Genomic DNA, 18532 nt, shown 5'->3' on the forward strand with positions numbered 1-18532 from the left:
CAAACCTAAAACATATGTTGTGACAAAGCTAAAAGACAATATGGCGGTCACAAATCGGAAATGTCCTTATGCGGATACTGAAAAAAACTCCAAAATACTATCAACACCTCCTCCATCGCCATGATCCTTGATTACTTGAGAGATTCGCATGGTACTACTCCCTCTATCGAGTGACAAAAGCTAGAGTAATGTTTCTATATATTTTCTAGGTTAATCTACCTGAAAACCCCTTCTAGGGTTAATCAAGCCTACTTTTTGACATAAAACTAAAACATACAGTAAAATTTTATAATAAATGCGCTCAAATCTTTTTTTATATAGAGTAAAATACACTAGCGATCTTTAAACTTGTCATAAGGTTTCACTTAGATACACGAACTTGCAAAGCGCACATCGAGATCTTTAAACTTGGTTTATTGTATCATCCCGATCCAAAGTGTCGTTTGACCATGGTCTTACCTATGTGGCACGCCACGTGGACGATGACATGCTGTTTTTTTCCTTCCCCCTTTTCTTTTTCCTCCTATTATTTTATCTTCTTCCTCCACTAGAGCCACCTCGAGCTCCCCCGCGTCAAAGAGTCCGAAGAAGAGAGAAATGAAAGAGGAAGAAGGGAGAAAAAAAAGAAATAATAATAATAATGTGCCATGTCGTCATCGACATATCATGCCACGTAGGCAAGACCACGGTCAAATGAGACTTTAGACAGGGATGATACAATAAACCAAGTTTAGAGACCTCGATACACACTTTGTAAGTTTGTGGATCTAAATGAAACCTGCTTACAAGTTTAAGGACCGCCAGTGCAATTTGCTCTTTTATATATACCGAAGCTTTATATTGATTAGTTATTTATACAGTTCATAAATTCCTTATATACGGGACTGGATTTTTTTGGGATAGTAAACGATATCTCCTCCTATGATGTTCTTCTAGTGTTTGAACAGTGCACCTACGAGGAGACACGGTCGAGAAAGAAGATCTAGCATGGTTGAGCATTTGAACAGGAGGCAAGATCTGGTTGACATGTACGGGTTATAAAAACATAACGTAACTCTAGAAAAAAACCACGTAACAGAGAACATAAAAAAACAGAGTAGCTCTAGATAAAATGATGCAACATACAAGAACCTGTAACGCTAGTGTTAGCTAAATGATTTAACTTAAACACAACGTAAATCAAGAGGAAACCACGCAAAAGGGAAAATATGCAAATAAGAACCTCTAAAGCTGGTTCGGGGAAATGTTAACTCGTATAGTAGTACCTACGCGGTACCGATTCTAATTTGGGAGACAATTCTACCATTTTTGCTCTACTAGTAAAATTATATTTTTACTCTTAGTACTTAAGTACCTATACCAATATTTAAATACCTTTTATATGATACCTGTGATTGAAAACCGTTGGATATATACCTTTTTTGGAATACAAACAACATGAAAGTTCTCAGAAAGTTATTTTTTCTTAACTCTAGAGCTGCACTACAATATCAGTTTGGTGACTGGAAGTCTGGAAGCATGCATGCAACGACTATTAAGCATCTATTTGTTTGAAATAACTGGTTTTGTTTGATTGGTGTAAAGCAGTGATCAATAATATCACATCTAGAAGTAGTGAGAGGTGCACATATATAGTCCATGAGTTTGAGCAGAGGAATGACGCCGACGAATTTCACATGGTGGCACACACATGATCTCTATCTCGTGGTTTACGTGAGCTTTGATTTTGTGAAAACCCCATGCTGAGCCTAATTCTTGGTTGAAGACTAACCGTAATATAAGTTGAAAGTATCGAGTCTATTGACCAGTAGCTATAGCCTATAAGGCCTACTAAAACCCTACCAGTAGAAAGTTGATTTATATCCTCCACAAATCTTGTAGTTGGAATTGCCCAAATCTTAGTTGACAGTTCTCTTTCCAGTAATCTCTGACCTGAATTTTCAACTTGAAACTTCCGTAACAGATTGCAAGTACCTTCAATTAATTCTCCCGTTGAAAGAGAGCAAAACGCTAACAAAAATACCAACTGTTTGCAAGTGAGACGGATAAGATTCATATGCTATCGGCACGACGAGATTGCTTTCAAGCAGATCGATCGCAACCACACTAGAGTACTGGACATGTCAACCACGTTTCTTCTCGGAAGCATGGGACACACGAGCATCAATAATCCGAATCCCTTTCGTCCGGTCCTGCGTGTGCACGGACGGCCGCCTCGCACGTACGCACGCGTACCAACAAGCCCAACACGCCAAGTCTCTCCGCTCCGCTCACGCGACGGGTACCCTCTTGAGTCTTGCCACGTCCTGCAGTACGGTGCAGGACGGGTACGGGTAGATAGCGAGCCAGCTCTTTTTTTTTTTAACTCGGTTATCCTAATAAGTTAGAAGTGTGTTTGCTAGTTGTAGTTATAACTGAGTCGTTAAGCTTGTGAGTAAAAAGATTAAAATCAACATCAATTTAAGTTTACAAATATTTGAATACAATTGAATCATCAAACCAACATACAAATTAGAATATCCATCACTAGTTTCATACTTCGTACAATCAACCAAACACATAGCAATATCTATCTAGAGCTTGTTAGATCGTCTATAGGATCACCTAGGTATAGATCTAGTCGGGTTGGCTCTATTGGGTGGATGAACAACATTGTGGATGAAAAGAGAGGGTTTAGATACCGACCAATTGAGGTGCTCATGGAGGAAGATGCGCCGAACATCGTCATTGTTGTCGCGGCTTGACGTGGACGGCAGCGACGGTGTGCTTGACAGCGGCGGTTGTCATGGCAGCGGTGGTCGTAGGCGATCCCGACGATGAAGCGTGGCGCGGCGGTGGCGTCTTCCCGTCACTGGCTACGCTCCCTCTCGATCGGTTAGTGTTTGTGGGGTGGAGTGGCGGCGGCGACGAACCTCGTATCGTGTGCTGCCTCGGCCTCCACCCCCTTTTATATGGCACAGTGTGACGGGGGCCCACCAGCCATTGGGCTGGGCGCCCCCGATCAGGGCGCGGGTCACGGCCCCCTTGAGCCGTTGGGCTCAAGGGGAGGGAGATCCATCTAACAGAGCTATGACCGAGCGGAATGCTGCGATATGACAAAATGAATAAAGGGGATGTGTTGAGTTGAGACTCGAGAAGGCTACATGTGACCAACGAGGATGACGCGCACACTAAGGTTTGAGTTCTATGTGAACTTTTTTCGTGTCAGAATGTTTTGTTGAATTGTTAGTTTGATACTTGCCTTAGCTTGTTTGGCTCATAAAAGCTAGTATACCTAACAATTTAAAATCTCAGATAAACTTGTTGACAAATTCAAATGAATCGAAAGACATGAGCCGAATGAGCTAGCAAACCACGAGTTTTTACCCTATTCTAAAAGTCGGGTTACAACCGTCTCTCACACAACGACCAGTGATGAACCTATAACAAAATTTCCTAGGATACAATATATAGTAATTATCTAATTATTAATCGATATACTAATTAATATGATATAATTTAGTTAGGATATGGATAATCTATCTGGGGTCCTTGTCAATAAACCCGTTATTCAGAAAACCCATATACTCTGTATCAATTTAATCACGTAAAAAAAAATAAGTCAGATGATCCTCTTCCCACCGATCCACCAAACTGAAGCGGAGCATGATGGCGGCCGCGGAAAGGGCCAGTATCCCCCCGTTGAAAACTCCGCGCGAGCGTGCGGACGCGGCGGGGCCCCTCACGCCACACCCACCCCGCCGGCACCGCGCGGGCAGGCGCAGGCAGACGGCGCAGCCGCGGCCACGAAGCGGACTCGAGACGAGACGGTTCCGATTAGGAAAACCAAAAAAATACGCCCGCCTGCTCATCCAAAGGCTGCAGGTGGACGCGCCCCATTGGTGCGGCCCGTCACGCGCTGCCGCCACAAGCAGCCAGAGCCCAGAGGCGAGTCGATGGATGCCTTTGCTTGACTTTTTCGGGCCATATCGCTCAAAACCGTGGAAAAAAACGGGAGTAAAATATAGCCTAGAAACAGCGCACCCGCCTGATCTGAGCTCACTGCATTGCCCCGGACTTTCTGCGACCCCTTTTTCCCGACCTTTCTACAGGCCATCCTCCCTTTTTCCAATTCCCATCCGTATATGCGTCTTCCCCTTTTTAAGCTACCTGTACACGTACTAATTCTATAATCTACACTTCTACAGATACTGATTATACTAAGTATACAGTGGTTTGAACGAATGAGTGAAGGTATACTCGGGGTAATTTTCTTGAGGCTAGGGCTGTGTGGCTGCTAAAGCCAAACAAGGCAATAAAAGCAAGCTTAGTTAGGTACGGGAGTAGAAAAAAAAAAGCAAGGTGAGACTAAAAAAAAAAAAATCTGCTGCTACTACCCTAATCCCCCTTTGGTGTTATATCCTCGAGCCCCCCAGTAGACGCTGCCTGCTCCTGCTCTCTCCTCCGCCTGATTCCTCATTCCTCCAACCAGTGGTGTGTGCTTGCTGCTGCTGCTGCTTCAGTTCTCGAGTAGTACTCCAGTACAGACAAGGTAAGAGGCGAAACCGCCGAATCCTCTCGTGCTTTCTGCTTTCAGATTTGCTTTGCTTCCCCGCTCTGTAGCTTCTGTGCTCTCTTGGATTCCCTGGGATTTGTGCTCTTTCTTGCGCTTTCCCTTTATTGGGATGGAAACCTACGCGGCATCGATCGCCCTCTCTTTTCCGGGAGTTTATTTATCTTCAGTTCTTGAGTGGTTGTGTGGTTGAATCGAGTTCTTGGGGCTGTGAACTGGTAGTGATTCCATCTGTTCGAGAAACGTTGACGAGGAGGAGACTCTGTGTGCTGCAGTTTCTGGGTTTTATTTTTCTTTTTTGTAAGCATCTGCCGACAGTTCAGCGTTGTGCTGTTCTTCCACCTACCGTCGGATTTTGACTATGCAGCTGCTCTCCCACCGGTTTCGATTTCTTTAGTCGGGGGGAAATTCGGCTCAATTTTGTGTGGATTTGGTTTGATTCGTTGTTATCTCTTTTGGATGTTGTTTGCAGGCGAGTGGTGGTGGTGTTTGTTGCCATGGAGTCGCAGCAGGAGAAGGCGGTTTCTGCGCCGGCGGCGAACGGGAGCGGCGGCGCCGGCGGCGGCGAGCTGATCGGGTACGTCGACGTGCACGTGCAGAGCGCGCGGGACATCCAGAACATCTGCATCTACCACAAGCAGGACGTGTACGCGCGGCTGTCGCTGCCGGGGGAGGGGGCGCCGGCGGCGTCGACGCAGGTCATCAACGGCGGGGGGCGCAACCCGGTGTTCGACCAGTCGCTGCGCCTGGGCGTGCGCGCCGGGGACGTCGACGGCGCGCTCCGGTGCGAGGTGTGGATGCTGAGCCGGGTCAAGAACTACCTGCAGGACCAGCTGCTGGGGTTCGCGCTCGTGCCGCTCCCGGACGTCGTCGCCGCCGAGGGCGGCACGCTCGCCCGCGAGTTCCCGCTCTCCACCAACGACATCTTCCATTCCCACGCCGGGTTCCTGCAGCTCGAGCTGTCCTACATCGGGGTCGTGCCTGAGGTCGTGCCCATCTCGCCGACGCCCAAGCCGGCCCTGGCCGACGCGGAGGAGCACGGCGCCGGCGGCGCCGGCGGCGCGGCGAACGGTAAGGAGTACGAGAAGATCGAGTTCCCCGATCTGAATCTCGTGGAGGAGAACCAGATCATGCTGTCGGAGTACATCGGGCTGCCGTGCTCCGCCGTGGAGCCGCAGAGCTCCGAGAGCCTCCTGACCTCGGAGGAGGACGGCGACGGCGCCACCGCCGAGACCCACGTCGCCGGTGTGCGCGTCGTGCAGAGCTTCTCGACGGACAACAGCACCGCCGACTCGGCCGGCACCTTCCGGAGCGACACCCCGGTCAGCAGCGTGTCCACCACGGAGTCCCCCGCCGCCGCCGCGGTCCCGGCCACCCCGCAGTCCAACTCCTCCGGCAATGCCGTCTCGTCGGCGGAGCAGAAGGAGAAGGCCGCCTCCGACGCCGCCGACGCGGAGGTGGAGTCCTCCCGCACCGTGCAGAGCAGCGCCAGCCCGGCGGCGAACTCCCCCGGCGCCATGTCCGAGAGCGCGGTGGATAAGCCGCCGGTCATCCGCGTCAACCTCGAGCAGGAGGTCAAGGTCGACCAGAAGGAGATCATGGACATGTACATGAAGAGCATGCAGCAGTTCACGGAGTCCCTCGCCAAGATGAAGCTCCCGCTGGACCTGGACAACGGCAGCGACAAGAGCGCGGCCGTCTCCGGCGCCGGCGCCGCCGCTTCCGACGCGGACTCCAGCGGCGCCGACTCGGGCGCGGCGGCCGCGGCGGCGGCGAAGAAGCCGATGGCCGGTGGGCCGGAGAAATCTCCCAAAGTATTCTACGGAAGCCGTGCTTTCTTCTGAAGCAAAGAGATGGGGCATTTGCAGCCGTCGGATCTCAGCTGAAACTTACTACTAGTTCAGAGGAATAACACGTTCTCCTCCTCCTGCTCCTGCTGCTGCTGTTCTTGTTCTAGGCTTGTCATCAGATCTCGCAAGACGAGCAAACTAGCTGCTCTGTTTTAATATATCAGTACTCTAATGAAAAAAATGGTTTGGTTTCTTCGTTCCTTTTCAGCTATATTTCGATCAAAAACAGTTAAATTCGCCAAGAAGGAACACGGTAAAATCACCCGTCTTTGTACTACCATCCAAAAGCATCGAGGCGTATTTATCTGTCGATTAAACGCTAAAAAGTACGTTCATCTGTCTTGGGGGACCATAGAAACACTCGCATTTGATGCTTGTCATCACCATCTGATTGGAAGAGGCAGCTGCCCACACCATCTGATTGTACTACCTAGAAGGGCGGTGTGGGACAGCGTGGAAAGTGCACCGGTGCCAATTCTGAAGTTGTTCGTATGCCATTTGTCGATCGATCTTGCTCATGGTTTCAAGGCTTTTTAATAGGAGTCCTGAATACAATCAATAAGCGATATTGATCTTGTCGGATGCATGTCTGCGTATACAGGTATACTGATGGATGTGGATGTCGAAAGTAGCACATCAATAACCTATATGCTGTGATCATGGAATACTCCTACCTTTCTTTCTCAATCCACACTCTTGTTTGTGTAGGTCTGTAGATTGTTGGGTTCATCTTGAAATGTACGAATTTTACACGGTTTTTTAAAAGGAAAGAAGAAAATTTAATCACCATTCCTACAAAAGATTCCCAATGCTACAAATTGAAGAGCAAGTTTTTTTTCCCCAGAAAGAATAAAGAAAGAATAAAGATTGGAAAGTCTGTCATTCTTTCCAACGTAAATTCTATCAAACATCTACTCCCTCCGTCCCAAAAAAACGATAAACCCTGGTTTCCGTGCCCAACGTTTGAATGTCTGTCTTATTTGAAAAAAATTAAAAAGATAAGTCACGCATAAAATATTAATCATGTTTTATCATATAACAACAAGGAAAATACGAATTATAAAAAAATTTCATATAAGACGGATAGTCAAAGTTGGATACGGAAACCCATGGTTTGTCTTTTTTTGGGACGGAGGGAGTATCTAAGAAATGCAAATGCTCATTTTCTATAAAATAATGAACACTTGCACTTTTTTGAGAACTTTTTTTAACAAAGATATCCTGGGACATCTTATTTCTAACTTATATTAAAGAAAGCAGAAAATACCATATCAAAAAGGAAAATTACAATCAAATTTAACAAAGTCTTCTTTTTCACCGCATCCATCACAACCATGGCTGCTCTATGTTGTTCCACGTCCCCGTCGATCCTGTCACTAGTGGCAGAGAGGACAAACAGAGAACAAGAAAAAAATAATGAACACTTGTATTTTTTTTAGAGCTTGAACACTTGTGTTTCAGCTTTTTTTTCTCTCTCTCTCCCTTCATCCATGCTTATTCATAATTTTGATTGTTATATTTGTATATTCATAGATTTTCCATTGCATACACATATTAGCATATGTTATCCCACATTTTCCGCTGCATATTTTTCCTATTTTAATCTTATTATTCTCTATGTCTTAAATTATAAGAAGTTTTATAAGATTATAGATCTATCAGGAAAGTGGGTGGAACTACACGGTGAATGGTTGTGCTAGGTCAAGATGAGATAGTAGTTAAAGAAATTAAAAGTATAGGATTGTATTTGGTTGAAAGAAGAGAGTAGGTGGAGAAGTTCTATTTTATGACAATTTTTGAATACGAGAAGTTATTAGATCTTAGAATAAATGAAGTAATTTTCTCGGTCATTGAAATATCGAAAAGGAACCGACAAATTTTACCAACAAAACGTACCATCCGAGCGGAGCTGCCATGCGACCGTGCCTAAACCCAACCCTATATAAATATAAATATGAAATTGCTAACTTCCGTTTGACATAAAATCGAAGCACATATCTTGCTTTTCTTTTTTTGAATTCACCCATCCACTTGGAGATTTGTGCAGCCTGATTTTCTCCTCCTGCTCCGATGAGCTTGTCGATCTCAGGTGATGGTAGTGGCAAAACAGACCAGTTAGGTATCGGGGGGTGGGGACAGAGTAAGATGGTGCAAAGGGGTAAGTTTCATGGGCCATGGGCTTAAAGGTATAGTCGCGGGGTGGAGCCGCCACCAAAGTTGCAGGGTCGGTACTGAGCAGTGAGCCAGTGTTGATGATGAGGACTATTAGAGATGGGAAAGACAGCGAGGGCAGGGACACCTTGCTCGGCTTGCCACCATCAGCTTGAGGAGAGGCAGGGAAGGGATGTCCACATGGTGTGGTGGTGATGGCGGAGGAGGTCCTGCATCGGTTGGAGGAGTGATGGTGTCGGCAGTGAAAAAATTTGAGATCATGCCATCATAAAAAAGGGTCTTGTAACAATGGTGGGGGGTAGCATGGTAGGTGGTAGAGCTTGGGGTAGCATGGGATCAACATGACTATAAATGGATTGCGGCAATGGTAGCAAAGGAGCTCGCCAAATCTTGAGCTCGACGCTTCTTCCTCAACTAACCTCGCCCGTCCTTGTCTCCGATGGGTCTTTCGCGATCGCATTCGCCTTAGCAGATCAGATGATCTCTCCATCATCAGTGTTAAAACTAAGCTCGAGGGCTAGCAAGGTCATTGAGATCGCTCTTCTTCCTCAACATCGGGATCGTTTTTGAGAGCCGACGAAGTTTGGTACCATTGCCACTGCCCTTTAAATTGTTAGATTGGGCTGTTAGGATGTGTTGGACCACCAAATCCGATGGTAAGAAGACCAATGAAGGTGACATTTTAACAGATATAATTTAAAATTATGGTATTTGAAGGGAAGCATTTTTACGATTCATGGTACACGGGGATGCAGTTGTAAACAGGAGCAACACTCACCCGTACGACGAGCCACCTCGAAAGCATAGTACCATGCACCAGTTGAGAGAGCCACGGGAATAGTATTCCTTTTTCATCTCGTCTTGCATATAGTACGGTGTAGCAACTGGACACGCTTTTTTAGACTGTAGTAGAACACCGACGATGGGATTGGTCCCATTCCATTGAACTGTGGGAGCAGTGCTCAAATTACCAGTGCAAGGAGGCGAATGCTACTAGTTCTAAAAAAAAAGGAAAAATAAGAGGAAAATGCTGGACAACCGAAGGGGTATACTCCCTTCGTGCCATAAAAACCAAACTAGTATTGAATGTGTCTTATATTATAATGTGTCATATTCAGTTCTAGATTCGTTTTTTATGGGACGGAGGGAGTATACTCCCAATGGAATACTGCAAGTTTAACCTTTTCACTACTTCTATGTACTTTGAAATCTCAATTCATCAATTTAACTTGTGTTTACTGCCCTGTTGTGTATAATTGAGCATTTGCTATCTGTTGAGTTCGTCTGAAAGACAGTTCATAATAGCTGCCTGTAAAAGTACTTTTCTCGTTAAGATTTAGATTTTACCTTGATTTTCGTTAGCACGTTTTCCAAACTACTAAACGATACGTTCTGTGAAAAACTTTCTAACATAAGTTGCTTTAAAATATTAAATATATCAATTTATCAAGTTTGTAATAATTAAAACTTAATTAATCATGTACTAATAATTTCCTAGTTTGACGTGCGTCAGGTTAAACTTAGTCTTCGTTAGTTCCAATCTCGCAACCAAAATATGCTTGTTGCTTCGTTAGATTGAACAGCATTCAAACGGTTTGGATGAGCAGGTACAATAAAGATTCATCCGTCGGCGATAGTGTATCTACGTTGGCTCGCATGCTGTGCTGGAGGAGAGAAGGATAGTGAGAGAACGCTAGCGGGCGACTAAATAAGCGCCAAGCTGCACGCGAACTCCGAGACGCTGGGCCACAGGTGCAGCGCAAGGAGACCTGTTTGCTACATCCCTGCTACCCTAAACTGATGATAGATAGGCCCATTTATATTAAAATAACTAGGTGATACCGCGCGCTTTGCTGCGGGATTCACGGATCAATATATGTTAAATATTGTCGAAATGATGAAAGTTGAAATGTTGAGAAAATAATGTAAGGAAGATGATTTGAAAATATGCTAGAATAGTAATTGCTAGTGAGTGAAAATGTGGCATGCTTGCATGGGATTTTAAATGAGCTAGAATAATAATTGCTAGTGGGTGATGATGTGGCATGCTTACCTGTTGAGCTTTAGCTTTAGTGTGTACCAACTATATAGAAAGTATAGATATGTAATGTGTGTAGTATTAGAGCCTAACTATTGTATCATATGTCTCTTAATTCGTATGGAGATGACGTGGAAGAGGTTGGAGCCAGAAGCGGGTGGTACTATTAAACCTGCTCTAAGGGCATTCACAATGCGCCACAATTATTTGCTCAGCCTCGCGCGCCACCTAGACCAGGAACAATGTTAGCTACATGTATTACAATTATTTGCTCAGCCTCGCGCGCCACCTAGACCAGGAACAATGTTAGCTACATGTATTACAATGCAAGTTGCTTCGTGTGGGTCCCACCATTACCAGCTTTTACCACCTTTTTCTCTCCCCCCTCTCTCTCCTGGCTTCTTTCCCCACCGTAGTGACTAGTGAGCGCCAAGTGCATCACCGGCCGAGCAGCCAAGCGGCGACGGTGCCAACCGGAGAGGCGGCGAGGCTTGGCGCTCGCCCGCGCACCACCCTCCTCCTCCCCCCGAAGAATGGCGAGCGCCGGCGATGGAGGAGCTTGGTGGCGGAGGGCTTGATGGCGGAGGAGCTCGGTGGCGGGACGGCCCGAGCGGCGACGGCGCCGGGCGGCGACAACGACGGCGGCGCCAGCCTCCTCTTCTCCTTCCCCGCTCTCGCCTCCTCCTCCAGCCCGTCGACTACCTCGCCCCTTTCCCTTCTCTTCTCTAGCACAGTGTGGGTCCCACCTGAGACGTGAAGAACTCGTAGCCAAAGTTGGCTACTCGGACCTGAGCAAGCTGCACGATTTGACGATGCGGCATGGAATATTCGTTTTTGGGTGTGGAGGCTGAATGCCACGTAAGCCCACTCTGAATGGCCTAGGAGGACATGTCTACCGCAGCGGATAATCGAGGCCGTTGATTGCTGATCCCAATGACAGGTGGAAATATTTCTCTGGTCGATGATTGCGTTGATTCGTGTTCAGGCAAAGGCCGCTGAATCCAAAGCGGATCACAGAATTGGCACGCACAGAAAGATAACAGTTAAAAACGAAGGAGAAAAAAAAAGTTGGGAGAAAAGCGGAGCAGGGAAGGAGACAGGGGAGAAGCGTCGAGAAACGCACCGCCCCCTAGCCCTAGGCCCCTAGGCTTGCCTCCTTCCGCGCCGGTGGGTGGGTGGATAGGGGAGGAGGAGAGGGGGATCTCGGCCACCGCCCACCGCCACCGCCGCGCCGCCGCCGCGCGCGCGCGCGCATCGCGTCACGATCTCGCGAGACCCCGAACCCCACGAACCCTCGCCGCGTCGCCGCGGGCCGTCGCGGTGGGGGAGGAGGAGGAGGGGTGGGTACTCGTTCTCCCAGTGGGGGAGGGTTTTGCCGCGGCGGGACCAGTGGCGCTGTTCCGGGGCTGCTTCTCCTTCGGGTCGGGGGGGCGGAGGAGGCCCGCCGCCTCGCCCCTGCCCTCGCCGCCGCGGGCGCCGCCGCTAGCCTCCTCCGCCTCCGCCGCCGCCGCGGCGCTAGCGGCAGCGGACGACGGCGCCAAGATGAAGGGACTCTTCAAGTCCAAGCCGCGGACGCCGGCAGACGTCGTGCGGCAGACGCGGGAGCTCCTCATCTTCCTCGACCTACACTCCGGATCACGCGGCGGCGACGCCAAGCGCGAGGAGAAGGTGAGATCGAACACGCAGTTGTTACTGTTTTTTTTGCTGCCCCATCCCCCTTGCTGCGCACATTCGTCCCCGATCGCTCATGAGAGTGGAACCTTTTTACCTAATTAGCCATGATTCGTGCTCTGTTCCTTCAATTTGATGTAACTTATCATAAATGCAATAGATGCGAGCCTGCGATATGCTGGTATATGAGTTTAGTCTACTTGCTTTTGGCAGCAGATTTGTTTTCCCCGTGAGGTTGTGACTATTAAGATGGTATAATTATATCGATGTGATCCGGAATGTACAAAACTAAGGGGTAGTCTATGTAACTCCATGATATACATTTTTGGCATATGACACAATTACGGCATTTTTTCGAAAACATGCATTTCAGTTCATAGGAAGTTGATATTAATTTCATATGAATCAGATCTTTTTCAGCATGAACAGGAAATTTCTCTGTTCCACGGAGACCCATAGGCTGCTTAATTATGACTGTTTATGCAATTATGATAATTGGATAGATAATCAATTGGCCTGCAGTTGTAACTCTGTGTAAGATTCTCAGTGTGTCGGTGGTCATCTACAAGGATTAAGCTATGGCTCTTATCCGTGGTACTAAGATGCCATCTCAAATAAAATAATGCTGAGAAAATTCATAACCTCCTCGACTATGTAGACTGTTTAATCCTTGGCACTACTTACCGCTATGTGTTGCCTGTAAAAGCTAGTTGATGGAATGTTCTCTTAGCATTTAATAATGCCTTTATGGATAAAGCTTATTGATGAAACGTGCACTGGCATAATGATGTTCAAATGATTACTTCAATATTATTAACTATTATGAATTTTTGGGTCAATTTATTCTGTAAACAATACATATGAACTTGAAAAATATATTCCTATATGTTATGGGCAGCTAAGACCATGTTTATGCAGATGGCAGAATTAAGCAAAAATATCAGGGAGTTGAAGTCAATTCTTTATGGCAATGGTGAATCTGAACCTGTGACTGAGGCTTGCGTGCAATTGACCCAAGAATTCTTCAGAGAGAACACTTTACGGCTTCTAATTATTTGTCTTCCGAAATTGAACTTAGAGGTATGCAACTTTATTTTGTTTTTGGTGGATTGCGATGGTACTGGTGATACATGTACTGTTCTTATTGCTACTGTTTAGATGGCTAACTTATTTTAATGGATATATCTTGCAGACCAGGAAAGATGCAACTCAAGTTGTTGCAAACTTGCAAAGGCAGCAAGTCTCCTCAAAAATAGTTGCATCTGAGTATCTAGAGGCAAATAAAGATCTTTTGGACACCTTAATTTCTGGGTGAGTCTAATATGCAAGTAAACAATTACAGAACATTATTTCATTTCCTTTTATAAAATATTTGGCCGTATCATGTTTGTTTAGCTGTTCTTGCTCTTTTTGCTTCTTAGTGGCTTGGTGCCACACTGCCTCTCAGGCGCTTTCTTTGGCCTCTGTATACTTGATTGGCCATGTGTTCCATATTTAGCGTGCTGGATTTAATGCTCAATAATATTAAAGTAAAACTAGTTGTCCATATGAAGACATCTAGATGGATATTCCATCTTTAAATTACGAAACTGGATGCACGTATGTTACAGTATTTCATTAGTTAGTTAAGGTATATCAGAAAGTACTTACAAACCATGTCCCCTGGGTTTCTTTATGGTTGATATCGTACATAATATGAGTCAGTATATAACAAGTGACGTTATTCCAATATTCCAGTAACACTACTGCAATAACTATTATGTCCAGTTCTTGCTTTATGCCATTTCTAGTAGGGATAAAAAAAATCAAACCGTGAAGGGAATGGTTAGCATTCGCACCATGCCCACTGGGGGACTCGGACCATGGTAGTGGAAGAAAAGGCGAAACTAAGTGTTCGTTTGAACAAACCCAAATTCAGGACATGGTAATGGGACCAGCTTCTTTGATCTGCACACAAGGGAAATGATTCATGTATTCAACCCCACATTACCATGTATACCTGTGGCTGATCGTCTGATCCCTGTCAAATTCAGCCCATAGGTCCCACCAACTGAACAAATACAGTACACCAATCAGGCCATCTGATTGTGGGGCCTGCCTTTTGCACAATGGTTTGAGCTAGCACTAATTATGCACGTTCATATTTAGATTTGACAATAACTGTGTAAAACAATTGACTTGACGGTATGCCATGGGAATACAGCAAATATGGTTAATGTTTACCTTTTTTAGCTTGCAGTAGCCACATGATTATTGCATTCCAAATATTTCTTATGTACCGTTATTGCTTCAGACTAGCTTTGCTTATTTTGCCTGTTATTTTCACTACTTACCAGGTATGAGAATATGGACATTGCTTTGCATTACGGCTCTATGCTGAGGGAATGTATTCGCCACCAAAGTATTGCAAGGTGACATTACTGAACTGAAATTGATAACCATTATGAATCAAACATCAGAAAACATCATGTCAGCAAAATCCATCATCCCTGTGAGCCTATCAAGTGGATATGCAAGCACTAAGTTTGTATTGGAGTGGTGTGTCACATTAAAATTGTTATTTATTTTGTGCCTATGAACCTATCAAGTGGATATGCAAGCACATTTAGGCCCTCTTTGTTTAGTCTTATAAGCCAGCTTATGAGCCGAAAGGTCTAGCCTAAACAAACAAGCAGCTTTTTCGTTGCCATAAGCCACTCTTTACACTGTTAAGACAAATGCTAGGTTGGAGTAGTTTTTGTTGCTTATGTGAATTGGAGGTATGACTCCATCATTAAACAGGCTTCAAAGCCACAGGCTTATAAAACATACAAGCCAAAAAATTGGCTTAAAAGCCTAAGCCTAAACAAAGAGGGCCTTAAATTTGAAATTTATTTTGTGGAAACCTGTACATAACCCTTCATATCTCGAATTATTATTTTTTGCACTGGAATTTCATGCGCTGTATCCAAATATTGATTCAAGATTCTTTTCTTCAGTTGATATATTGTGTACCCATTTAAGTGAAGGAATGCATAATTAACAGAGAGGCCCGATTCATGTGAATGGTTATTGTAGTTTACGTGCTGTAGGCCCATAGCACTATGATTGATCCGTTAAATGTTTGTACTGTGATTTGTTTGATGTTGTAACTTTTTCCCTAGCTGTTTATTGTTAAGCTTTTTTTTTTATAACCTCTGTTCCTGTTCTAAATATTAATTGATACTCCCTCCGTTTTAGGTTATAAGATGTTTTGACTTTGGTCAAAGTCAATCTGCTTCAAGTTTGACTAAATTTATAGACAAATATAGTAATATTTACATTATCAAATTAGTTTTATTAAATTAATAATTAAATATATTTTGTAATAAATTTATCTTGGGTAAAAAATATTACTATTTTTTTTCTATAAACTCGATTAAACTTGAAGCAGTTTGACTTTGACCAAAGTCAAAACATCTTATAACTTGAAACGGAGGGAGTAGTAAAGCATAAGATAATAGATTACATATATTATCCCAACTAAGGATTCTGTTTTACATAAACCATAAAATACTGTAGAAATTAGAAATTCCTGTCGGTATGGTGCTTATTTATCTTGGTAAATGTTCACTCACAGGTACGTTTTAGAGTCTGACCACATGAAGAAGTTCTTTGACTATATACAACTTCCAAATTTTGACATTGCATCAGATGCTTCTGCGACCTTTAAGGTGATTTTCTGAAGCCCGCCCTGCAAAAAGTTTGTTGGGTTTTCTTCCTCTTTTCCTAACTTATATGCTTGAATTATACTAAGAATGTTACATAGGTTACATATAACATCTCTATGTCCACTGGCCACTGGTATCACTATATTTTACTTTTCTTTTCCAAAAGTCATGTTGATAAAAATGTGGCAATTTTTTTTCCATTAAAACTTGATTCAGGCTGCAATATTCACAACTTGTTGCTGCGAGGAAATTATTTGATGCCTTGGATTTTTAGTGAAGTGCAGGAGCACACTTGCTTTCTTGGCTAATATTTTTCATCCCCTTGTTCCTTTTTCATACGTATCTTCTTGTGTGATCATATTGATTTACTCAAAACAGGAACTTCTGACAAGGCATAAAGCAACCGTGGCAGAATTTCTGTCGAAGAATTATGACTGGGTGAGTATTTTTACTTGGCATCATCATTGTTAATCCATGTCGATGTACAAACACTGTTGTATCCTGCTTTGTGCTTGCATCTCAATGTCTACTATTAAATATCTGGGGTTTAAGTAATGCCACTTATAATTCAGTTAGTGTATGGTTTAAATTGTAACATCTTTTCTGCTATTGTAGTCTCATGTCTTTATCATCTTTCTTTCTTCTGCAGTTCTTTTCAGAATTCAACACTAGGTTGCTATCATCAACCAACTACATAACAAAAAGGCAGGCTATCAAGGTATTGCTATTCTGTTACATGTGGGTTTATCTGTGATATGTCTGCATGTACGGATCTGCCTTCTCTTGGAACATGAAAAGCGATTTGGATCTGCCTTCTCTTGGAACATGAAAAGTGATTTGCATAGCTTACCATGCTTGATTCACTACTATTAATTGCTGTTTGACAACTCACACATGCATATACACTTTTGGTGTCCAAAGATCTTTTCCTTGTAAAAGTACTGTTTTATTTTGATGCTGTGAGTACACTGTACACTATGTTTTCTAATTTTCTGAAGTTAATATTTACTTTTCCCCCTTCAGTTGTTGGGAGACATGCTGCTTGATAGATCCAACTCTGCAGTCATGATGCGTTATGTTAGTTCAAAAGATAATCTTATGATTCTCATGAATCTCTTGAGAGTAAGTTCACTCCACTTGACCTTATAATTTTAGAATGCAACGTGCAACTTTATGCTTTCATGATTTGACGTACCTGCAAACACTAGAAAATATCACCAAATCACCATTCCCATGTCCCATCAAATCCTTGTATTCTTCAGCTTATGATGATGATTATGATTATACATTAAAATTTCTTTGGACCATAGTTTTCGGTAAAGATAGCTGTTAAGATGAAAACCCAGCTGATAGTCTACATTTGTCACTGTCACACATTAAAAAACTGTGTGCTAAAGGGATGTTGAAGAATGCTGTCACAGCCACACGGATTTATTGATATTCCTAGCAATACATTAATCACAACAAATGTATTGCAACCATGTTTATTTCTCTGTTTCTGGAGCTGTCAACACATGATCCAGTTCTGATGATTCATAGGTTTCAAACCAAAATTTGCATTGAACTCAATCTTGAGCCTCAAAGCCAGTCAACCTTCTAAGCTGTGTGACCTATGTAGAATCGCCATTACATTTTACAGAAAAAAACCAATACTTATCCTCTTGAAATAATGGCCCCAAGATTATTCAAATCAAGGCATTTCAGACTATCAGCATTTTTCTTTCTGAGAAATTCATATTATCATGGATTCATCTCTTGAATTTTCAGGATTCAAGCAAAAATATTCAAATTGAAGCATTTCATGTGTTCAAGGTTAGTATTAATACTCTGCAGATTTATTCCCAGTAAAGCAGGTGATGTTTATTTGAACTCAGGTATGATTATTACATTTGCTACATACTGCAGTTATTTGCGGCAAATAAAAACAAGCCAACTGAGGTTGTAAACATACTAGTCACAAACCGAAGCAAGCTTCTCCGATTTTTTGCCGGATTCAAGATTGACAAAGGTGCTTTACTACCTATTTTAACACCTGTTACCTCAATTTTTACACTTGCTTGCTTTTCTTCTGTTCTCAAGACTGCATGTTCAATTCATTTTTGATTTTTCAGCTCTTGAGCTGGTACAAATCATATCTATTAAGCTTTCCCACTGTAGCTGTTCATCAATGGGATTTGATATGCCTCTATATCATTAGCACATGAGCTAATAGCAGTGTTATGGTTTATCAGAGGATGAACAGTTCGAGGCAGACAAAGAGCAGGTCATAAAGGAGATATCTGCACTTTAGTGTCCTTCTGTATACCTCGCGGAGGCTTTTGGTCAATGCGTCTGCCTAGTGGTCTCTCGTGGACTACTGTATTTATCCCACCCCGAGAGGCTTTCGCATGGATGGATTCACCGCGAGTATATTAACGCGGTGGCCGGTGGCTGGATGGTGTTGCTGGGTGATTTGTTAGAAGGTTCTTGTGTAATAATAGACTTCTACATATTGCTATATGTTACTTGGATTCAGGCAAATCATATTGATGGTGCTATGAAGATGTGATATGTTTACATA

The 18532-nt window shown here is 43.9% G+C and overlaps 2 protein-coding genes across 3 annotated transcripts; both read left to right on the forward strand.

The window, feature by feature from the left end:
• Positions 1 to 4105: 4105 nt before the first annotated feature.
• LOC127780120 (uncharacterized) lies at positions 4106 to 6602 on the forward strand. 2 transcript variants are annotated; one of them, XM_052307069.1, is made up of 2 exons: positions 4106 to 4531; positions 5025 to 6602. In XM_052307069.1, the coding sequence occupies exon 2, from the start codon at positions 5050 to 5052 to the stop codon at positions 6394 to 6396; it is 1347 nt and encodes a 448-aa protein (XP_052163029.1). In that variant the 5' UTR covers positions 4106 to 4531; positions 5025 to 5049; the 3' UTR covers positions 6397 to 6602. The 2 variants fall into 2 exon arrangements, with proteins under 2 accessions (XP_052163029.1, XP_052163031.1); XM_052307071.1 differs by lacking the exon at positions 4106 to 4531 and adding an exon at positions 4548 to 4852.
• Positions 6603 to 11688: 5086 nt separating this feature from the next.
• On the forward strand, positions 11689 to 18532 carry LOC127779665 (putative MO25-like protein At5g47540). Its single transcript, XM_052306520.1, has 11 exons — positions 11689 to 12280; positions 13202 to 13363; positions 13476 to 13594; positions 14620 to 14694; positions 15882 to 15975; positions 16351 to 16410; positions 16622 to 16690; positions 16996 to 17094; positions 17740 to 17784; positions 17878 to 17980; positions 18204 to 18532. The coding sequence occupies exons 1-11, from the start codon at positions 12155 to 12157 to the stop codon at positions 18260 to 18262; spliced, it is 1011 nt and encodes a 336-aa protein (XP_052162480.1). The 5' UTR covers positions 11689 to 12154; the 3' UTR covers positions 18263 to 18532.

This window comes from Oryza glaberrima, chromosome 7, assembly GCF_000147395.1.
Source record: "Oryza glaberrima chromosome 7, OglaRS2, whole genome shotgun sequence".
NCBI classification, from domain to species: Eukaryota; Viridiplantae; Streptophyta; class Magnoliopsida; order Poales; family Poaceae; genus Oryza; species Oryza glaberrima.